Source organism: Kazachstania africana, chromosome 4, assembly GCF_000304475.1.
Source record: "Kazachstania africana CBS 2517 chromosome 4, complete genome".
NCBI lineage: Eukaryota > Fungi > Ascomycota > Saccharomycetes > Saccharomycetales > Saccharomycetaceae > Kazachstania > Kazachstania africana.
In genome coordinates, this window is record NC_018943.1 from 820,649 (window position 1) to 842,876 (window position 22,228).

The following is a 22,228-nucleotide window of genomic DNA, read 5'->3' on the forward strand; positions in this document are numbered from 1 at the left end:
AAAGGGAATTTCTCGATAAGGATGATATTACCATGATTTACAGTGTATTAAATCTCCATTGAAGAAATTGCGTGCCTTAGGCAACAGAGTGGCGCGCCAAGAAAATGTTAGCAGTGGGGACCCTGCACGGAAAATTCAGAACAGAGAGATGTCGAAGAAAAATAACAATGTTTGAAGCCGTTGCAATACAAACTACAGATTAGTAGAAAGTTGCTTTTGAAGCTCACGACTTATTGTTTCCAAAGCTTGGCACTGTGAATATTCATTCATCTTTTCTTTTCTCTTTCTCTTCTGCTAGCAAGTCATGAACATTACATAATGCGGCGACGAAAAAAGCCAAGAATGGATGTAGCGGTTTCGCTAAACTTGAAAATCGTGACACGAAGAGGTGAATTTGAAGAACTTTTGCTCAGTTTTTTTAGAAGGTCACAGACTGTGGAGTGTCACGCAGGAAAAATTCCATTCGGTACATAGCGAAGCAAACTTCTTCTACGTAGATATTGAACTCCAGAATGCCTTCTAAATATCTAATATGCGATCAAACGACAACAGTCGAGGAACTATTATATAACCAGTAAATATATTTATATTCTTAATAGTTTTAATTTCTGATCTGTCGAGTATAGCGACAGACTTATACAGTTAATAAGAAAACCTTAAGAGAAGGTAACGAAAAAGAACAGAATTAATAAATGTCTCAGAGTAATAAAGATCATCATGATTATGTACCTGATTCAAAATTTGAAATGGTTGATATAGTAAAGAAACCTGAAATTAAAAATTCAGAGCAAGATAATATAGTGGAGTTCTTCACCAGCTCAAATACTGCGCATTCCGCCAGTTCGAGTGAATCATATAGTAGATCTCCAGATAAGCCTCTATTTGGGATTACAAAACCCCATGTTAGAAAATTTGTAGATTCGTTTAGAAGGGCAGAAGACGATGAAGAAACCGCAGAAGATTTAGAAAATGAGTTAGTTTCTACCTTGTCGCCAAGTAAAAGTAAACAGCTTCATGGGCAAAAAAATGGAGATGATGATGCACACTTGCAAAAATCTATAAGACCTCGTCACGTTCTGATGATGTCATTGGGTACTGGTATCGGCACCGGCCTACTGGTTGGTAATGGTTCTGCCTTGAGTAAAGCAGGCCCTGGTGCTCTGGTAATAGGTTACGGTATTATGGGTTCTTGTCTTTATTGCATCATCCAAGCATGTGGTGAAATGGCTGTTTGTTACAGTGGGTTGCCAGGTAATTTCAATGCATATCCATCATTTTTAGTTGATGAAGGTATGGCTTTCGGTGTCGCATGGGTATATTGTTTACAATGGTTATGTGTTATGCCATTAGAATTGGTCACTGCATCAATGACCATTGACTATTGGACAACAAAAGTGAACTCTGACGTATTTGTGGTAATTTTCTTCGTCCTTATAACTTTGATTAATACATTTGGTGCCAAAGGTTACGCTGAAGCAGAATTTTTCTTCAATTCATGTAAAGTACTGATGATGGCAGGTTTTTTCATATTAGCGATTGTTATCAACACTGGTGGTGCAGGTAATGATGGTTATATTGGCGCCAAATACTGGCATAACCCAGGTGCATTTAGAGGTGACAAATCCATTGATCGTTTCAAGGACGTAATGTCCACTTTCACGACAGCTGCATTTGCCTTTGGTGCATCAGAATTCATTGCCATCGGTGCTAGTGAACAATCCAACCCACGTCGTGCGATTCCATCTGCTGCCAAGACTATGATCTACAGAATTTTATTCATTTTCTTAACCTCAATTACTTTAGTCGGTTTCTTGGTTCCTTACGATTCAACGGAACTATTAGGATCTGGTGGGTCAGCATCATCCCAAGCATCCCCTTATGTCATTGCCGTTGCTTCTCACGGTGTCAGAGTCGTCCCACATTTCATCAACGCAGTCATTTTATTATCGGTTCTATCTGTTGCAAACTCTGCATATTACTCAAGTTGCCGTATTCTGTATTCATTAGCTCAACAAGGATACGCTCCAAAATGGTTTGAATACATTGATAGAGAAGGTAGACCGGCAAGAGCTATGCTGGTGACCACAATTTTTGGTGTTATTGCATTCTGTTCATGCTCTGACAAAGAGGAAGACGTCTTTGCATGGTTACTATCTATTGCAGGTTTATCCCAACTATTTACTTGGACCGCTATCTGTCTTTCCCACATAAGATTTAGAAGAGCCATGAAAGTACAAGGTAGATCGGTAGATGAAATCGGTTTCAAATCTCAAGTTGGTGTATGGGGTTCAGGATATGCTGCCATCATGATGATACTAGCGTTAATTGCAGAATTCTGGGTTTCCATTGCACCAATTGGTGAAGATCATTTGGACGCTCAAAATTTCTTCGAAAATTATTTGGCCATGCCAATTTTAATTGTCCTCTATTTCGGATACAAGATATACAAGAAAGACTGGAAGCTATTTATTAGAGCTAAGGATATCGATCTAATATCGCATAGAACAATTTTCGATGGTGAATTAGTGAGACAGGAAGAGGAAGAGTACAAAGAAAAACTAAGAAATGGACCCAAATGGAAAAGGGTAGTAGCATTTTGGTGTTAAATATACCTATGTAAATATTATAGTATATATATATCAACTTCTTTCATTCCAAATCAAATCGTCCGTGAGAGCATTTGTACTCTTCCTATGTTCTGATTTTGCCTTGTACCACTCTTGAACTTTAATTGGATTCTTACTATTGAATAAGCAAAATTTAAATTTCTTCAACTGGTCATCACAAGAGTTGAATTTACCGTGTCTATAGTAGTTTCTAAATTGACCACCAATTGAATAGCATATTGTCAGCTGATCAAAGGCCTCCATACAACTCATAGTGGTAGGATACTTGGAGAAGACCTCATCATCCTTAGACATGCTAGTATTGGTATGGTTTACCGGTGTTAGTCAAAACTTATGTTATCTTTTTGTTTGCTTAGGCTACTAACCGTCTTAATAACCAACAGATCAGATCCTAAAAAGGTGGGCTTTTAGGGTACAGTAGAAAAACCCGACCATATTTCTCGAAATTGTATGGATAAGGTCGAAAAGTGATAGGGTTGGGCAGCTTCCCCTTTTAGGGTCGAGAGATATTTCCCGGCCATATATATATCTGAGGAAAAAGAACATCCTGGATATGACGAAAAAAAAATCCTTACTAAGGATGGCATACGAGAGACTTTAGTATAAAAAGGAAAGGAGTGTAAGAAATGTTGAATTTGATTATATTGTCAATATTAATTATTCTTGCTTTTAGAATAATAGCAGGAAAAACAACTCAAAAGAAAATGGTATCCCAAGAAACTATTAACAAAGTTAAGCAAATGATTGGTGACAATGACATTTTTGTCGCATCTAAGACTTACTGTCCATTTTGTAAGGCAACTTTGAAGACATTATTCGAAGACCTTAAAGTTCCAAAGGACAAGGCTTTAGTCTTGCAATTAGATGAAATGGATGACGGGAAGGACATCCAAGAGGCTCTTTTCGAAATCAATGGTCAAAAGACTGTTCCAAACATTTACATTGCCAACAACTTTATCGGTGGTAACAGTGACTTACAAGAATTGAAGAATGCTGGTAAGTTAGAAGGTTTGATTGAATCTGCTTTAGCTTGAGCATATATCATATATACACGTTTTATTATGTTTATTGTTTATATATGCAGTTTTAATAAGATGCAAATGACTTCGTTTCAATCGAATACATTGAATGCAGGTAGAAAAAGATTATGACTCTTGATGCTGTGTGCTTTCAAAAGCGGATGTGGCATTAGGGAACCATTTGGAACCTCCAAACTCGGTTTGCGGTATCAAATCTTTTTTAGAATTATTAGTATTTCTGTTTACGATTGAATATGACATCGGTAGAATCTTTGGCTCGTTTTTCCTGTTAAGATTGTAAATGATCTTTTCATTAATTGATTTGAAGTTGTCTAAACCAAACTGTTGTCGGAAGTTTATGTTAGTCATGTAGAGCAGTAAGTTTAAAGTGTAGTATGCGTCGTTACCTGCATTATGTAGGAAAGCGTGTGGGATTTGAAACAATCTCAACAATTTACCTAAACTCGAACCTTTGTCTCCATAACAATATTTATACAATTTCATAGTATCCATAATCATAACATCTTTAGTATCTTGCGAAAGTTCTGTCCCCAGTTCAGTCTGAGGCATTTTGACACCAAGATCACGCAACCATTTAATGTCACCGTCAATGTTATGGCCCACTAATGCTCTTTTCCATGTATCATTCTCTCCTGGGATCATATAATAATTAATTAAAGATTGTACAAATTCAATACATTGGTTTAAATTCATAACAAAACTTTCGTTCAAAAGGTAACAATCTTTCAAATCACAAACCCATCTTCTATTTCTGAGGGATAAAGATTCTGATACTATTAAATGGTAGTTTTTTAACACATTTACACCTGTAAAATTCACTTGATTTTCTCTTGGGTCATAGATTGAAATACCGATCTCTGTAACGACATTGTTATCTCTCTCGAATGCCTCAATATCGAATGAGAAGAGAATAGTTTGATTTGATGAAATTAATCGTATAGCTCTTGCCAGATAATCAAAATTTCTGGTACCGGGCAAAGTACGTATAATAGGGACATGATTATCGGTGATGGTTTTATAATCAGAATAAAACTGTACTTCATCACCAGTTCTTTCATGTGATCTCTTCTTTTTAATTTGAGAAAAATCAAAAGAAGGATACTTGTTAGTCAGTACTTTCAATTTCTCATTTAATTCCACCGTAGAATCTTCATTTTGTCTCACATAGGATTCTTTGGTGCGTTCCAAATAAGTATCAATATAATTTGTCAACTTCCCGCTTCCATGGAATTCCATCTCATTTAACTCTCGATAGTGTCTATAATCGGTCAACCAGGATTCATTTGTGCTCGCCAGCTTATTATCTACTTTTCTAACGGCAAATTTGTAGAGTTGTATACCATGTCTAAGATTTTCAGGTAAATTTCTGATATGGAACAAATTTGAACGAATATTATTGTTAACGTTCGTATGTCTAATAATATGTTTAGAATTCAAGCTATTCCTGACCATATTGACTAGAAGTTTATCAGTTTTATTCATCTGTCTGAGAATACCTCAAGTCTTCCATCGCAACGATTTCAGTTTTTCAATTTTTCATTTTTCCATATAGACATACATATTGAAAATATATACACGTTAAAGTCAAACCGTTGACATTCAAATAATGAGCTGAGAACTTAGACAGACACCATAGAAAAGCATGGTGCCGATATGAGTCATGTTGAATAGGGACGAGAATCCGTGAATCTTAGCGAATCTTTTCTTCAATTGCTCGTCTTTGACAACGTACTGACTGTCATTTTTGTCTAATTGTTTTCTTTGCACTTTGATCTGCTTGGCTCTTGGTAAGATAAAGAGCCAATTCACGAGCCCCGTGAATGAAGCCAGAGACAAAGTGCAAAGAGCGGTGTTTGTCATAGCGACTGGGCTTGTGAGCCCCAAGAGGACCGGAGTGAATGTTTGAATTTTAAAATAGACAGGGAAGACTTGATTCTGCAATTTGGAGAATTGTTCAAGTTCGAGAGTCTTGAACGCAATAATGGATGCTACAAATGAGTAGAACGTAGACATACCAAAACTGTATGGCTGTTAGTAATACAAATAGAAAAAATAGGGAGAAGACATGATTTGCGTCAGTAATTCTTGACATACCTTGTTGAAAATAGCAAGAGATGCGTAGCAGGTTTGAATAACACTGGTAAAGCCATTGTGAGTTGGAAGATCGTTATTGAATTCTGAGAGGGAACGGATTGGGAAACGAAAAGAGTAGACTCCCTTTTATATAGAAGAACGACAAATGTAGTTGAATGATCTTTTTTCGGTTTTTAATTTAAAAGAGTCGCACCTGATATGATGGTAACAGGAGTTAGAATAAAAGGAAGAAGAAGCAAACGGTGTGCATAGCTATGGTTGTGAAGGCTATTAGCAGGGTGTCGTTGCCGGTGAATGGTGTGTCTACTTTTGTGTTACCATGTTGTAAGATAACGTTACAGTATTGTAATTGGGGTGGATCTTCGCAAGGCATGAGACATTTTTTGAAATCTTCCAGATTGGACAAGCTAGCTACGAAATACCCTTCTATTGAGTTCAATATTATTAAGAAGTCGGGCCATCCTTTGGTCAGGGCCAAGTATACGAATGGACGAGAGAAAGTAGTATGCGTGGGGAATATGAATATTGATAATGTTGAGAACAAGATTTTGTTGTTAAAAGATTCTAGTGGAGAGCAATTGATGAAGTTAAGCAAGAATGACAATGTGAGAAGTCTGAACGGCAGCGTAAGAGGTGTATGGTCACCGTTCCATAGTGCATTCAAACATAAAGTGTAAATAGTTTCATGTATATAATATATATAAGGATTAGACTTTCAGGTGAAAAAAAAGATTGAAAAACAAATTTGGATGAAGCAAACTGAGAAAAGACGTAGCTGATATGGACTATCTACCGTTTATAGACAGTACGTTACCACATGAAGATGCACAGAATGCCATAAATATGAGAGTGAAACGAGCGTTGCAAGAAATAAATGAGGAAATACACCCTGAAGTGCAAAAGTTATTAGACAATGTTGGAAGACGTAATATCGACGATAAATTGTACGAGAGTTATCTAGAATCTGAAGATGAGGATGCTTTTTTAAAAGCGTATAGAAAGGAGTGTGGTGGAGTTGATTTAATGAGATATAGTATGGATAATGAACAAGATGTTGAGAGATTAGCAATCAGTGATTCGTACCTGCGACATCAATGCATTACTTTGGAGAAATTAATGTCTCGAACGATAATGAATCAATGGACAATGAATAATGTATTTTTACAGAATTTGAATGAGCAAGTTGGTAGTATGGTTACGAAACAAAAGAGAAAGAACGAGGATTTGATAAATTATAGAATAAAATTACAAAAGACGCAAGAGAAAAGTATTCGTAAATTAGAGATGGAATATAATGATGCATTGATAGATAGAATAACTTAGAAAGAAAATAAATGATATTTTATATATTGATTATATAAGAAAATATGAATAATATTTCTAAGTTTATTTGTCAACGACATCAGCATCGTATCTTTGCTTGAACCAAGCGATGGTGTCTTCCTTGGAGGTCTTGTGGGAGTTACCGACGGTGGATCTACATCTCTTTCTTCTGGAGACTCTAGCACCTGGTCTACCAATGACAACGTAGAAATCCATACCGAAAATACCAATAGAAGGATCGTACTTGATACCTAAATCGATGTGTTCTTGGATACCGAAACCGAAGTTACCAGTGATGGAGAAGTTTCTGTTTCTTAGTTGGTATTCCTTGACCTTTAAACCTCTTTCTAAGATTTCTTCAGCCTTTGGACCTCTAACGGTGACGTGGACGGCAATCTTTTCGTTTCTTCTGATACCGAAGGTTCTAACAGTGTATCTAGCCTTGGATTGGACTGGGGTTTGACCAGATAATTGTTCTAAAACTTTAGAAGCTCTGGTTAATCTGTCACCAGATTCACCGACAGAAATGTTTAGGACCAACTTTTCGATCTTAAGTTCACGCATTGGGTTTTGAGCTTTAGCAGACATCTTTGGCTTAATGTTGTGATGGAGTTCTCAGTTGTGTAAAATAGAGTACAATAAGTGATAAATGTACTTTATAACATTTAATCGACTAACTTTTGATGATAATTTTTCATTCAAGATTGCAAGAGATGCGCTATGCTTTGGAATTAGAAAAAAAAAAAAATAACTGCGTCATCACCACAAACGAACGAGTGTAGTACGGGTTCTTCTTCTTCGCGCAGAGAAAAGCGCGTAGCAACTGGAATGTCGGCTTTGGACTCGTTTTGCGTCTGTTTCCAGATTAGGAAATTGAGTTCTCGCCATGGGCAAAAAAAATTTTCGAAAAAAAAATAAGTTTGTGTGAGTGGATGTACGGATTGAATAGCTGAAAAAAACAGTCAAACGAAAAAAAGTGAGAACGCGAGCAACGGCAATCGGGGTTTGATTATTCCCGCCGTCGGCAATAATCACACAAGATGCCGGGAAAGTTTAGAGAAAACCACAGTGAATGAAAGTTTCGGCGTAATGCCCCTCGATGGGATCTCTGCTGGTTAATTTGTGGCACGTGCATTTTTTTAAAAAGCCGGGTACATAGCACGTGATCAATATCTTTCATTTGCCAATTCGTTTTGTATCATTGCGCACGAGGATTCACTTTTCAATATTGCAATATCACATAGCAAGGGTGGCAAAAATATATATACATATATATACACATATTCAATGTTATATATGTGAATGGAACTATACAGGACACACACATACATACACGATTCACATCCCCTTCCCCATAAATCCACAATGCAATCTATAGCTGATAGTTTTAGCACGTCGAATAGACTACTTCACGAATTAAACTACGATGATGAAGAAACTTTAGAAAATGATTTCATTACAGGTTCAACCAAATTTCATCAATTGGCTCCTAAAATCTCCGTTCCACCAATTTCAAGTCCACAACAATTTTTAAGAGCACATACTGATGATTCTAGAAACCCTGATTGTAAAATCAAAATTGCTCATGGTACCACTACTTTAGCATTCAGATTTCAAGGCGGCATCATCGTGGCGGTAGATTCTCGTGCCACAGCGGGTAATTGGGTCGCATCACAAACAGTTAAAAAAGTTATAGAAATCAATCCATTCCTATTAGGTACAATGGCAGGTGGTGCCGCAGATTGTCAGTATTGGGAAACTTGGTTAGGTTCTCAATGTAGGTTACATGAATTAAAAGAAAAAGATCGTATCTCTGTAGCAGCTGCATCCAAAATTTTAAGCAATCTAGTGTATCAATATAAAGGTGCTGGTCTTTCCATGGGTACAATGATTTGTGGTTATACTAAGAAGGAAGGTCCAACTGTCTATTACGTCGATTCTGATGGTACAAGATTAAAGGGTGACCTTTTCTGTGTAGGTTCAGGTCAAACTTTCGCTTATGGTGTATTGGATTCAAATTATAAATGGGATCTAACCGTAGAGGAAGCTCTATATCTTGGGAAAAGATCTATCTTAGCTGCAGCTCATAGAGATGCTTATTCAGGTGGTTCTATCAACCTTTATCACGTCACTGAAAATGGTTGGGTCTATCATGGTAATCACGACGTGGGTTCGACTTTCTGGGATATTAAAGAAAGTGAAGGATCTTTCAATAACGTAGTAGGTTAAAAGTATATCTATATGTATATACCATTAAAGAAATTAAATCAATTTAGTAAAATTAATTACATTATAGTTACACGTTTATATATGAACCTATCAATCATTCATATCTTCATCCGAATCGTTACCAACCTTATTACCGGCAATATCATTAACGTTTATATTCGTATCATCAGATTCGCTACTGCTATTTTCATTACTATCAGCAGATTCTTCCTCCTCTAATTTAGTATCATCTTCAATCTTATCATGATTTAATCTTAATTTATCCTTATCACCATCATCCACTGTTTCATTATTTTCCCCGCTCTCACTCCCACTAGATTCATCTTCACTAGATTCGTCTTCACTAGACTCATCTCCACTAGAATCTTCTTCATCGTCATCGTCGTCACTTGTGTTGTCGTCACTACTACTTTCTCCTTCACTACTACTAGTCTCATCATGCGTACGTTTCTGCGGTATACTAGTATTATTCTTAGCCATAAGAGGCGGTGTAGGAGATGGTGTGGTCACATGTGTCGGTCTCGTGGCTTGTTGTCTTGGCTGGAAAAATCTTGATAATGATGTAGGATCAAAAGATGGTGTTGATGTTGGTACTGCTGTTGACGCCGTACTTGGTCGTATTGGTTCATTTGCCGAAACAATTGGCACCTTTTCAGTCGACACACCGGGCGATACCGATTTTGAGGTAGATTTTGTTGGTTTACTGACTGGTTTGCTAATATTCGTGGTTGTGGTTGTACTTTTTGGATCAACCAACTGCTTAATTTTACCATTTGTAATCTTGGCAGTCGCTGCATTTACAGCTGCTGCAAGTATAAGATTTAAATGTTGTGGATTCTTATCCATTAATGCTGTTAAGGGATTACCCGTAATGCCTTTATTTTTAGCTGCTTGTGTAACCTGATTGATTGTCATTGCTAATGCCTGTGTTAATATGTTCGCAATGGTTTGCTTTGGAAGACCTTTCCTATCTTTAGTCAGTATCATTAATTGTTCTTGAAGATATTTCATTGTCCTCTGATGATCATTCCCTTGATTACTTGACGACGCCCTGGCTCTATTTGCTGCAAGAGTCTGTGATATATTCTGTTTCTTCGTATCGTTACTATTAGTATTATTATTCGCTTTGACTGTCTTCTTTGGTCTTGCCTTCTGTTGTTGCTGTTGCTGCTCAATACGTAGTTGTGCCGCCTGTGCTTTTGCTGCAGCAGTTTCAGCTTGCTTCTTCTTTTGACGTTCTCGCTCCGCTATATATTCTTCATCCAAACCCCATAACCAACCTTTTCCCTCTTTTGAAACTTTTCTAAATGACTTATTTAACGATAGATTATGCCTTACTGAACTTTGCCACCCATCGGGACAGTATTTATAGTATGGAAACAATTCTCTTATCCCTGAGTAAATTTCAGATAATGACATACCTTTCTCGGTGGAATATTTTCGTATACATGTAGTTAACATCGCAGAATATGAAAATGTTGGTTTCGTCCTATATTCGACAGGAATTTCATCAATTGTATAAACTTTCTTAGGCACCTTTGCAGGTTTCTTCTCCTTCTTGGCAGCGGGTTTTGGCTGTTTCTTTTTTGGTTGTGATGGTTCAGTTTTGACCTTGGGCTCTTTTTTTACAGCAGCTTTAGCTGCTTTAGTACTAGTAGAGTCAGTTATCTTTTCAGCAGCGGGACTCTTTTCAGATTCGGGTAAAACGAATTGAAAGGGGATTTGCCCTATCTGAATCTTAGTTTTATTCTTCAATGGAACAGTATTACCTCTTTCAACAAACACGTCGTCTACAAAAGCACCATTTTTACCTATAATCGAAAGTTCAAATCTTCCTGTACCGAAATTATAGAAAATTTGTGCATGTCGCCTTGAAATAGATTTTGATGGACCTAAATTCACATCAACTTTATGTGTAAAATCATTTTCTGATCTTCTTCCTATTATGGCATGCAACGTTTGAACATAAAAAGTGAAACTTTGGAAGTCAAGCCTTGCATATGCAAATATTGTTGGTTGCTCTTCAGGGATCGTAGTATTAATTGTAGTACTGGGATTAATATTACTGTCAGGAGCAGTTTGACCAGATTTTGCGATTTGTCCCTCCTTAGTGTTGACGTCTAAATTAGAGTTTTGTATATTTTGATTGGATAATTCGTGTGGTTTAAATGTTCCTGGTGTCAATGAGTTATTTCTATGTGGATACAGAAGATTATTCTTTTCGTGGATGATGGATGCCGGTGTGTCTTTGTTAACTTCTAAATCCCCTGTACTTTTGCTTCTTGGAGACGCGTCATTTGCATCATCATTTAAAGTTTCATGTTCAGTTGCTTTTACAGGTGTACCTTGTGTAGGGGAGACGGTCGATTCCTTAAACGTAAGTTTTTCAATATCTTCACTAATAGATTGCTTTTCAATAGCATCGTCACTACTATGACTATTGCCTTCGCTTTTATTGTCATTTTCTTCAATACCATTAACAGTGGTGTCCCTGGGACTTGATCCATCTTTGCCTTGATCTACGTCTTCTTCCGTATGCTCTCTCAGTGTGGCCGACACCTGGGGATCTATAAGACTAATGTCCTTATTAATATCATCTGTTGCGATATCATGGTTTAAAATGTTATGGTCATTGAAAAGAACGTCGTCATTTTTAGAATCAAATTCCAGCAATTTTGAAAAGTCATCATTATAAAGGTTATCCGGTAGTTCATCAATGTTGAGAGAAACATTTGTGCCCGTATCTTCATGGTCGCTACTGTTTTGATCAGAACTGTTCACATCTTCATTTTCATTATTATCACTTGCATTACGTAGGGCTTCAAAATGCACCTCTACTGTGCCCTCTGGTTCACTTAGCTGTTCAGGAGCGTCAGACGGATCGTGCTGTTCCTGTTGACTATTATTTCGTACTATTGGTGCTTCGACACTTGATTCTTTCAGCCTCCCATCATGCGCAAATACGAGTTCATCTTTATTTATTTGTGCGGTACCTGGGCTTTCAACGCTAGGTTTTCGAAGAACATCAGATTCATTTATACTTGATCCAGTGACTCCAGGTGATACATTTTCGCCCTTTGTTGCAGAAAGTACATTTGTACGTATGTCATCTTCGTTGTTATTATGTTCTATTGTATCCATTATTCTTCTTTATGATATAGCAAACTTGCTGTATATTTTGCACAGAACTTGTGGTATAAATAAATGGAGCAAAAGTACACTACTTTCTATTGCAACGAAGTCTCTATAAAGATGGATGTGGTAGTAACAAACTGCAATGTTTTTTCAATAAGATGAAAAAAGGAAGAAAAAACCGCTTAAAAGTGGCCTCGGAACAGGAAAAGAACGTTTGAAAATACTAAATATATCTAACACTTTTAAATAAACCGATTAAAAATGCTTTTAAACAAACATATAATACGGTTAGTTTCTTAATCTCTTTAGATGACTTCAATATATATTTGTTTATCTTGACTGAAAATTCACTTTTTTTTTCTTTTGGAAAATTTCGCGGCTTACGTGCAGCGTGATAATAATACGGCCAGTGACAGCAAAACCTCAAGTAGTGTCAGTAAATAAGAAAGTAATAAAATTTTGTATTGAAAGATCACGTCTTATTTGTATATAGGTTCTATATGATATCAACAGCTTATTATAATAGGTCTCTGGGTTCGTAAGGTTCTTCGAGGTATTTCATCTCTTCTTCGGTGAATGAAACGTCCAGAGCTTTGATGTTGTCATCGACTCTAGCGATGGAACTCATGCCAAGAATTGGTGCACATCCCTTTTGAATGACCCAGGCAGTGGCAATGACTGCCATTGAAACGTTTTTCTTCTTTGCCATTTCTTCGACACGATTGATGACAGTGACTTCCCATGGCTTTAAGTTTTTCAAACCCCAAGCATTGATGATGATATCGGAAGAAGATCTCGTTGATTCAACACCAACTGGCCTTGTTAGTAAACCTTGGTGGTTTGGTGACCATGGTGTTAACATCAAATTGTGTTTCTTTGCAAAGGGGATAGTCTCACGTTCATCTTCTCTGTAGACCAAATTGTAACAGGATTGTACATTCACAAATTGGAACCAGTTGTATTTATCAGCGGTGAATTGCAATTCAGCAAGTTGAGTACCTAGCATCGATGATGCACCAATATATCTAGTTAAGCCCATTTCGACTACGTCATTCAAAGCTCTCATAGTTTCCTTAACAGGAGTGTTTGGGTCGAATCTATGAATTTGTAAGACATCCATATATGTACCTAGTCTTTCAACAGACTTCTTAGCGGCATCGATAATATGTTTTCTGGAGAGACCCTGTTGGTTAGTCAAATCCAGTTGTGCAAGTTCATCTTCAAGACCGCTACCCAAACCTAAGTCCAGAGTTTCATCCACCGGAAAGAAAACTTTCGACATAATAACAACAGTTTCTCTTCTAATGTTGTATTTTTGCATGAATTCCTTCAACAACTTTTCACTTAAACCGTTAGAATATACATCAGCAGTATCAAAAGTCCGTAAGCCTTGGTCATAACAGTGCTTCAAAATCTTGAAGACTTTTTCCTTATCATCTTCAACCCATTTGGCCCAATCTTTGGAACCGTAGGACATACATCCAACAATAATTGGAGAAATTTTGATACCAGTGTTACCGAAGGGAATTTGTTTAATAACAGCCATTTTTTTTGTTTGGTGATTTAATAGGATCTTGGTTTGTTTGTTTGTTTGATATTCTAAAAGATTTGAAGAATTCCAAATGAAATTGATGAAGTATTCCTGTCCTTTATATACTTGCAGACATCTTTCAGCTTATTTAATGTGTCTTCCCTATTCAATGTGACTTTATTACCAAAGGGAGTCTTTTCGCCCGAAACGAAGGAAACTCGTCCGAGATAGTTCAACCTAAAATCGGCCGGGACGGGTTTCATGGCTTTCGGACGAGCCTCGGAGAAAATGCTCGGCCGAAAATGAATAACAAATTTAATGCAAATCTGAAGTCAGGTAAAGCAATATTCCTCGACAATTATGCTATGCTCATACGAAGAGGACAATGCAAGCGTAGATACAAATTTATCATTTAAAAATGTGCATTTACATAAAGTCATACTATATGGTTCAAAAATTTCTAATGTCTTTTATCAATCTTCAAATTTCTAGCTTTTATACGTTCCTGCGGATTCAGTATCCAATCTATACTGTTAACAATTTCATCTTTGACGTCGCCTGTAGTTAAATCGAAATCGTCATCGTCGAATCCCAAAATCAAAACAATTTGTGTCAATCTAACGAAGTTTTCTCTTAAAGTGTAATTCAATTCACATGTAGCATTTATTAACAAACTCAGTTCTTTATCCAGTTTGATTGCACCCAGTTCATTCACTTTCAAGTTCCAGACCCTCTTTTCAATTATTTTAATCATAAAGCTGTTAATTAACTTCATTAGATCATCAAATGCAGAGGTAATTACGGCGTTCTTCAAAGGTGTAATTAATACTCTCCAATCTCTCATAAATTTGTTTATATTTTTGAAATTCTCAAAATTCTCAATATTGGCAATGTACGTAGAAGCGTTATCTTCATTACTGCCTGCATTATTGTTGTCATTTATAAACAACTTTTTCAAGATAATTTTCAATTTTGGTTGAACCAAATTTTGAAACAAATACTGTATACCCCATTTTTGCAATTTATTGACCTGCTCTATTATATTTATCTGTGCAGTTTCCACTTTTTCATTGATATAAGTGGAATCATCCTCAAATGGGAAGTTATCCTGGATCAACCTCGGATTCTGTTCTATTATCTCTTTAGTCAATAAATTTTCAATAGCCGCTTTTGTGAGACATAAAGTGTTCACGTAAATAATATAATGATGCAAGGATAGTATGGATGGGTCACTACTAGTCTCTTCTTCTTCTTCTTGGGCGACTACCGACTGTAGGTTAGACTGAATGTTGGCAAAAGCACCCCTCAAATTGAATCTACTGAACTGAGATAATTTTGCGGTAGCTGCTGCAGTTGAGCTAACATTTTTATTAGTAGGATACGGTGAAGCAGCCCTAGAGGGATATTGTGTTGATGACTCTTCGGGTATTGAAGTATACTTTTTTAAAAGGTTTGGGGATGATGATGCCGTACTCCCTTGTGCAATAACGGACTGTAAAGTCTTAAATTTTGCTTGGATAAATTTGACTAAATATTCATTCTGAATGAACACAACCAAGTCATCCAAGAAAGTCGATAAAATATCAACTTGACCAGTATTGACAGTGTAAATCATATTTTTTCTAATCAGCGCTGTCAAATCTTCCAGAACGGGCGAAATTGGCCATGACGATTGATCCTTATGACTTATGGTCTCTAATGTGATGACGTTATTGATATCCGGTAATTCTTCAAGGATTACACTGTTTCTAAACGATCTATAAAGGTTGTTAATGACAATGTCTTGAAAATCTCTTATAAAATTGTCTTTATGCAATTTTGAAGAAAACGTACCTTCTACAATGGGGAAGGGTATTTTTAAAGTTGTTTCTGTTTCACTGAAATCTGTGTATTCTTTCCACTTAACGGCAAAGAATCTTGTATACATTGACCAGTTCTGTAGAATTTGTGAGATTTCCGATAGAAAATTGGCCGCTTCATTTATTGGAACAGTCTCGTTTGATATGTTCGTTACCGTCTCTTTCATATGTTTAGCGTCACTAAAGACATCCAACACTAAAGATGCCTGTAATTCAGTTTCCTTTTCGATTTTCTCCATAATGACTGGGATATGTTCTTTACCGTAACAATTTGAAATAATCCTTGAATGCTCATTTATGATTGTAGAAACAATTTTGAATAAATTTAAAAGGACTACACTGAATCTGACTTTTAAGTTGACGGTATTATCCAGAAATTTTTTGTTTTCAACTGAGATGATGTCACAAATATATTTACTGTAGAGATCTAAACCTAAATCAGTTTCACCGATCAATGGAAATAATTTGAAGAAAAGTGTTAATCTATCAATATCCTTTTCCCTCATTGCGATTTCAAATGATGACTTAAATGATCCTTTCAATTGATTACACCATTGAGCCAGCAGTTCGCTTGGTAACATCGGTAATTCCGCATTAGGTATAGTATTTTTGGCGAAAGATGATTCTAAGATTCCTGGGGGCAGCTGACGAATTTCACTAATCGCTGTTGCTGCCACGAGATAATTTTGTTCTTTAAGTGCGCTGTCAATCAATTTGATATTATTCTTCAAAGTCCTAGTATCCTCCAGGAAAGACAGGGTCCTTAACAGCAGCTTGTGCTCCTGATCAATTGAATCGATTTCATTATGTATCTGTACAGATCTATTATTCGATTTGCCAATGGTCGATAACACACTGTGATATTGTGATAGAGTACTCGTCAGATCTGTCCTTTGTAGCTCCAATTTACGTATCTGCTTGTTATGCTTTGATTGAGACTCCGCAATGAACACATTCAATGACGCCACCGTCTGTTCTTGGTCATTCTTAATCACTTCTGTTAACTTATCAATCTGGGACACCGTGGTCAACTTCCCCAACAAGATATTATACTTAGCGAGGTTCCTTGACAGTTGATCATCAGATAGCCTAGAATTCAACATATTCAAACCTTCAACAACCCTTCGCACCAATGCTTCTTATCCTTAACCTGATGGTTTGATCTTCACTAAGTTGTACTTTAAGCCTAACTAGTTCCGGCATCTAATTTTTTTTTCTCTTCAACTTGAATGGAAAAAAGATGAAAAATATAAGGCATTTGCAATAGTAGATCATCAACTTTTCATATTGTTCCTAGTACTGAAAACGCGATTATTGAAGTGGCCAGGATCCCAGAATTTATTATCAAGTGAGCTACATTAAGCTCCTTAGCATAGAAAATAGATCAGCGAATACGTCGAAATGGATACGCCTCCAACTTCCCCTACTTTCCCCATCGGCACCACAATGCCCCAAAAGGTCTTAAAGAAATCACAGATGTCTCCTATGCATAACACATTGCCTCTATCACCAAACAAGAGCTTGCATTCAGAATATCTAGCCAGGAACCCGGTTGTATCCGAACGTAATCAGAAATCTTTGGTTTACTTGAAAGAGGACCTACAATCTCTTCTCATTTCTCCAACCAAACCTACGTTTATTAGCAGTTCTCACATGTTGGACTTTTTGGGAAACCACTATTCTAAGGAAAATATAATGACAAGAGATGATCTCGTGCTAAGTTTGTTGTCAAAACGAGTTGATTTCCCAAGCTCCGAACGTAAGTCATTTAATATATCGAGCACACAAATGGGCAGCGGGAATTACTCAATTGTTTATGAGATGACTCAGCAAGATGGTCAGACTTTAATACTCAAGTTTCCAAAGACAAAGAGAAAATCTAAGTTTTTATTAAATGAGGCCCTGATTTTAGCATATTTACATGATGGCAGCTTTAATGACATTCATATTGTTCCAATGGATGGTATATCATACATCAATAAATCTTACTATAAGAATTTGAGGTACAACGAAAATGTGCCATGTCTGATCTTGGAAAAATTTGATCTCAATTTGAAGCAACTTATAGCCATCTTGAAGAAAAATGGTCAAGATATTTCCTTTGAATTGAAGAAAAAGATGTGGTGGAAATTATTTAAAGAACTTATGATGGTATTTGTGCATTTGAAGTCTAGAAATGTTGTTCATGGTGATATCAAAACTTCAAATATTCTAGTTAAGGGTACCGAATTGAATGAAGATATGCATTTCTATATTTGTGATTTTACATCATCTTTCATCAATTTATCGAATGATGAGTATTTGAATGAAAATGTCAATCATGAAATGAATCACTCCAATTTTGAAACAACCTTAGAATATTGTCCTCCTCAATTTGTTGAAACGTTCTTAAGCAATGATAATTTTGAGTTTAGTTACGAAACGGACCTGTATTCATTTGGACTGGTACTTCTATCCTATATAACTGAAGAAGAGCCTTTTAAAGAATTACAGAGTTTAAGGTACCATAGTTCTGACACAGAAGCTATGCCAAATGGTGCACACATGATTAACACTTCTAACTGGTTAATCAATGTCATTCAGAAAAATGATCCAATAAATTTAAATATCAATTACAAGACCCATTTATTAGAGATTTGGTCCGTGGAACTTTCCATAGTTTCTAAAATCTTAGTTGATAGAATTTCATTAGAAGATTGTATGACATACGTAACAAATTGATACAAATATGTAAATGTGTACATATTACTACTATATAAATATTCTTTTTTATGTATTTCCCAATGATAGTTCTCTAATTGTTGAGATCACCATTAATGATTGCATTCAGTCTTTTCTCTTTTTCTTCATCCATTTTCCTTGTATTAATTTCGTAATCTCTCCTAATCTTATATCGTCTCTTCAAAGCTTCATCAATAAGAATAAAATCGTTAAATTGGGGATGCTCAAATTCACAGTTGTCCCTCCCCAGGGGACAGAACCCGTTCAGATACCTCTGACACACAAGCTTCTTAACATGTCTCTTTTTACAATTTGGACCGTCGAAACAAAACCCTTGATCATAAGCCTCACAGCGCGGTATCTTACTAATGGGATCCACGTGCAGATACTGACATTCTGGAGTCTGTGTACAATAACCATTCTTTGCGTAAAATACACATTCTGGCATCTTCCTAAGATTATATTCATGTAAAAATTCACATTGGTCGTTTTTCTTACATAGCCCACGTAACCAATGCTTACACACTATTTTATTCTGAAAATTTGCTAGTATATGCTTATTAGGACAGGAATCACCGTTGGGGCACGAGATGGGCCCCACCTTTGGGTCGTAATGTGGGCATATTGGTCTATCTGGATCTCTAGTAAAATGATATTCTTGCTTCAAAAATGGTTCAAATTTGAAATTATACTTGTTTGTATTTGGGTGTATCACAGACATGACTTGTTTGCCTCGCTATAAACTCGCTGACAACCCACTTCTATCGCCTGTTATAACTTCACATCCTTACAAATTAGGCTTTAATCATATAAAGCTTTTAATCTAAAGATGCGCTTTCCATATTGTAACCCGGACACTGATAGAAAGTATTGAAATTTGAGCTCTGTTTTTTGCCACCGAAGAAATTAGGAATATTAAACACTTTTAAAGAGAGAAGAGCAATCTGAGTGGCCTAAAGTGGATTAGACGAGCCAATTGAGTTGAGATACTGTTGTATAGAAAGAGAATATAATGTCCAGTGAAAAAGAACTGAAGAAAAAGAACGTAGAGGAAGATTCTGAGGATGTGAACATGGAGCCACAATTCGCTATGGTACCAAACTATGAGGTATCAGACAGGGCGTTTCTTTTAAAGACGTATATAACAAGTCCAAGCAAGGTACAGAACATAATGACTGATGAGAAATTAAACGAATCTAAAGATTTCATCATGGAACAGATCGAGAAGGATTCAATGGCACCTTACTATAAATATTTGGCTACAAACTATTTTGTCGAGAAAAATGATAATAATAATAACAAACTAATGGAGTCATCAAATAGTGCTGGCTTGTTTCCATTTGATTCTGCATTCCACGAAAAGTTACTTAAAGTTAATGCAGAGAAAATTAATGAATTAAAACAAAATTTAGAAACTTTAAAGTCAAATGATGAAGGCCCATTAGAAATTTCAACTGCTTGGATCAAATTAGGTGAATATTATGCACAAATTGGTGATTTTGAAAACGCGGAAAAAGTACTATTGAATGAAGCTCTAAATACAGCCATATCGCTCGGATCAAAGATCGATATTTATTTCCTAGTATTGAGACTTGCTTTCTTCTACAACGATTTCCATTTTATTAAGGAAAAATTGGAATTAGTTTCCAACTTAATTGAAAAAGGTGGTGATTGGGAAAGAAGAAATAGATACAAGACTTATCTTGGTATCTATTCTCTTGCCGTTAGAGACTTCAAGAAGGCTGCTGATTTATTGGTTGATTCATTAGCCACTTTCACTTCCACAGAATTAACATCATATGAAAATATAGCGATGTATGCATCAGTTGCAGGATTATTCTCTCTGGAAAGAACAGATTTAAAGGCTAAGATCATTGATTCACCAGAACTTTTATCAATAATGAATTCAACAGAATCGTTACAGTCAATTTCATCATTAACAATTGCATTATACACATCAGATTATTCAAGTTTCTTCCCATTCTTATTGGAAACATATGATAAGGCATTAATTCCATGCAAATATTTGAATAGACACGCAGACTTCTTTGTAAGAGAAATGAGAAGAAAAGTTTACGCACAACTGTTAGATTCGTATAAGACTTTAGCTTTAAAATCTATGGCAAGTTCATTTGGTGTGTCTGTTGAATTTTTGGATAACGATTTAAGTAAATTTATTCCAAACAAAAAATTAAATTGTATCATTGACAGAGTAAATGGAATTGTGGAGACTAATAGACCAGATAATAAGAACGCTCAATATCAATTACTTGTCAAGCAAGGTGACGGTTTATTAACGAAGTTACAAAAATATAGTGCTGCAGTCAAGCTAACAGGTTCTGACCGTGTTGATTGAATAAACAGAATTGTAGTAAGTAATACAATATAGTCATTTCTGTATCTATCGAGTGAATTTCAAATATATCCATAAACAATCATTTTATGATTTTTACGCTGCGAAACATATTTCAGATGGATCCAACGGAGAAAATATCGATGTTTCGAAGTGTCTCCAATCTGCACTGAATATTACCAGAATAATTGATTTAAAACAACCCATCTACTAAAAACAATCAAGTTAACAACGAATGTAAGGACCCTGCTCAAATAATCAAACAAATATCTCAGTCTACTGCACTGATACTCGGATTTCTGCTGTCGTATGAAACGACTTCAAAGAAACGAAAATTTACATTTCGAAAAATTCATCTCATCGAAAGATTCATTATGGTTAAGAGACGTCCTGCAGTGGTTTATATATTCTTCAGAGAGTGTAGGCTGTTAGTGTACAAGTCCTTCATTGCAACAGATATAGAAAATCATGGGTAAAGCCAAGAAGACAAGAAAGTTTGCGTTAGTAAAGCGTACATTGAATGCGAAGAAAGATCAGAGAGTGAAGGCAAATCAAGAGAAGAAACAGCAGCAGGAAGATCCAGAACTCACAAGGAACATACCACAAGTGTCGAGTGCACTTTTCTTTCAATATAATGAAGCTATCAAGCCTCCATACCAAGTGTTAATCGATACAAATTTCATAAATTTTTCCATTCAGAAAAAAATTGATATTGTAAGAGGGATGATGGATTGTTTACTAGCCAAATGTAATCCGTTGATCACAGACTGTGTCATTGCAGAATTAGAAAAACTAGGCCCAAAATACAGAATTGCACTGAAATTGGCTCGTGACCCGCGAATCAAAAGACTGAGTTGCTCACATAAAGGCACCTATGCAGATGACTGTATAGTAAACAGAGTGCTGCAACATAAATGTTACATTGTAGCCACGAACGATGCCGGCCTAAAACAGAGAGTGAGAAAAATCCCAGGTATCCCATTAATGAGTGTTGGTGGACACTCATACGTCATTGAGAAATTACCTGACGTCTTTTAGAGTGTATCTCTTTCGTAGTAAACCGAGGGACGAAGAGTCAGATCTGTACAGTAGCAAAATGCATGACCCACACGATACGCACAATATAGGATATATACGTCTATTTTTATCAGCAACATCAACAATGAAGAGCGTCTTCCAAATGACTATCCGATAGCACGACTCTTAGCACTTTTAAAATCTAACAGTAGCACAGTCCCACAGCAGCAGCAAAGCAGTCCCACAGAACTCCTCCGCCTGGCTGAGCCCTCCCACGCTTCGCCTACTTAAAACTTCTA

At 36.3% G+C, this 22,228-nt stretch overlaps 15 protein-coding genes across 15 annotated transcripts; 7 read left to right on the forward strand and 8 right to left on the reverse strand.

Moving 5' to 3' along the window:
- Positions 1-692: 692 nt before the first annotated feature.
- On the forward strand, positions 693-2,606 carry KAFR0D04140 (amino acid permease; the record flags this gene model as incomplete). The annotated part of the gene is made up of 1 exon (XM_003957148.1): positions 693-2,606. The coding sequence occupies one exon, from the start codon at positions 693-695 to the stop codon at positions 2,604-2,606; it is 1,914 nt and encodes a 637-aa protein (XP_003957197.1).
- A 33-nt stretch (positions 2,607-2,639) lies between these two features.
- EMI1 (Emi1p) lies at positions 2,640-2,921 on the reverse strand (the record flags this gene model as incomplete). The annotated part of the gene is made up of 1 exon (XM_003957149.1): positions 2,640-2,921. The coding sequence occupies one exon, from the start codon at positions 2,919-2,921 to the stop codon at positions 2,640-2,642; it is 282 nt and encodes a 93-aa protein (XP_003957198.1).
- An 851-nt stretch (positions 2,922-3,772) lies between these two features.
- KAFR0D04160 (uncharacterized protein) lies at positions 3,773-5,149 on the reverse strand (the record flags this gene model as incomplete). Its single annotated transcript, XM_003957150.1, has 1 exon — positions 3,773-5,149. The coding sequence occupies one exon, from the start codon at positions 5,147-5,149 to the stop codon at positions 3,773-3,775; it is 1,377 nt and encodes a 458-aa protein (XP_003957199.1).
- A 117-nt stretch (positions 5,150-5,266) lies between these two features.
- Positions 5,267-5,817, reverse strand: TMH18 (Tmh18p; the record flags this gene model as incomplete). The annotated part of the gene is made up of 2 exons (XM_003957151.1): positions 5,267-5,687; positions 5,762-5,817. The coding sequence occupies 2 exons, from the start codon at positions 5,815-5,817 to the stop codon at positions 5,267-5,269; spliced, it is 477 nt and encodes a 158-aa protein (XP_003957200.1).
- Positions 5,818-6,015: 198 nt separating this feature from the next.
- Positions 6,016-6,438, forward strand: MRPL51 (mitochondrial 54S ribosomal protein mL43; the record flags this gene model as incomplete). The annotated part of the gene is made up of 1 exon (XM_003957152.1): positions 6,016-6,438. The coding sequence occupies one exon, from the start codon at positions 6,016-6,018 to the stop codon at positions 6,436-6,438; it is 423 nt and encodes a 140-aa protein (XP_003957201.1).
- Positions 6,439-6,541: 103 nt separating this feature from the next.
- Positions 6,542-7,084, forward strand: SNT309 (Snt309p; the record flags this gene model as incomplete). The annotated part of the gene is made up of 1 exon (XM_003957153.1): positions 6,542-7,084. The coding sequence occupies one exon, from the start codon at positions 6,542-6,544 to the stop codon at positions 7,082-7,084; it is 543 nt and encodes a 180-aa protein (XP_003957202.1).
- A 63-nt stretch (positions 7,085-7,147) lies between these two features.
- Positions 7,148-7,672, reverse strand: RPL11A (60S ribosomal protein uL5; the record flags this gene model as incomplete). The annotated part of the gene is made up of 1 exon (XM_003957154.1): positions 7,148-7,672. One exon carries the CDS (start codon positions 7,670-7,672, stop codon positions 7,148-7,150), a length of 525 nt encoding a protein of 174 aa, XP_003957203.1.
- A 777-nt stretch (positions 7,673-8,449) lies between these two features.
- Positions 8,450-9,313, forward strand: PRE2 (proteasome core particle subunit beta 5; the record flags this gene model as incomplete). Its single annotated transcript, XM_003957155.1, has 1 exon — positions 8,450-9,313. One exon carries the CDS (start codon positions 8,450-8,452, stop codon positions 9,311-9,313), a length of 864 nt encoding a protein of 287 aa, XP_003957204.1.
- Positions 9,314-9,403: 90 nt separating this feature from the next.
- FHL1 (Fhl1p) lies at positions 9,404-12,454 on the reverse strand (the record flags this gene model as incomplete). The annotated part of the gene is made up of 1 exon (XM_003957156.1): positions 9,404-12,454. One exon carries the CDS (start codon positions 12,452-12,454, stop codon positions 9,404-9,406), a length of 3,051 nt encoding a protein of 1,016 aa, XP_003957205.1.
- A 511-nt stretch (positions 12,455-12,965) lies between these two features.
- Positions 12,966-13,994, reverse strand: KAFR0D04230 (aldo/keto reductase; the record flags this gene model as incomplete). The annotated part of the gene is made up of 1 exon (XM_003957157.1): positions 12,966-13,994. One exon carries the CDS (start codon positions 13,992-13,994, stop codon positions 12,966-12,968), a length of 1,029 nt encoding a protein of 342 aa, XP_003957206.1.
- Positions 13,995-14,439: 445 nt separating this feature from the next.
- On the reverse strand, positions 14,440-16,941 carry COG4 (Golgi transport complex subunit COG4; the record flags this gene model as incomplete). Its single annotated transcript, XM_003957158.1, has 1 exon — positions 14,440-16,941. The coding sequence occupies one exon, from the start codon at positions 16,939-16,941 to the stop codon at positions 14,440-14,442; it is 2,502 nt and encodes an 833-aa protein (XP_003957207.1).
- A 298-nt stretch (positions 16,942-17,239) lies between these two features.
- On the forward strand, positions 17,240-18,559 carry ISR1 (putative protein kinase ISR1; the record flags this gene model as incomplete). Its single annotated transcript, XM_003957159.1, has 1 exon — positions 17,240-18,559. The coding sequence occupies one exon, from the start codon at positions 17,240-17,242 to the stop codon at positions 18,557-18,559; it is 1,320 nt and encodes a 439-aa protein (XP_003957208.1).
- Positions 18,560-18,632: 73 nt separating this feature from the next.
- YTH1 (cleavage polyadenylation factor RNA-binding subunit YTH1) lies at positions 18,633-19,280 on the reverse strand (the record flags this gene model as incomplete). The annotated part of the gene is made up of 1 exon (XM_003957160.1): positions 18,633-19,280. One exon carries the CDS (start codon positions 19,278-19,280, stop codon positions 18,633-18,635), a length of 648 nt encoding a protein of 215 aa, XP_003957209.1.
- A 291-nt stretch (positions 19,281-19,571) lies between these two features.
- On the forward strand, positions 19,572-20,915 carry RPN7 (proteasome regulatory particle lid subunit RPN7; the record flags this gene model as incomplete). Its single annotated transcript, XM_003957161.1, has 1 exon — positions 19,572-20,915. The coding sequence occupies one exon, from the start codon at positions 19,572-19,574 to the stop codon at positions 20,913-20,915; it is 1,344 nt and encodes a 447-aa protein (XP_003957210.1).
- Positions 20,916-21,380: 465 nt separating this feature from the next.
- On the forward strand, positions 21,381-21,950 carry FCF1 (rRNA-processing protein FCF1; the record flags this gene model as incomplete). Its single annotated transcript, XM_003957162.1, has 1 exon — positions 21,381-21,950. The coding sequence occupies one exon, from the start codon at positions 21,381-21,383 to the stop codon at positions 21,948-21,950; it is 570 nt and encodes a 189-aa protein (XP_003957211.1).
- Between the last annotated feature and the right edge of the window lie 278 nt (positions 21,951-22,228).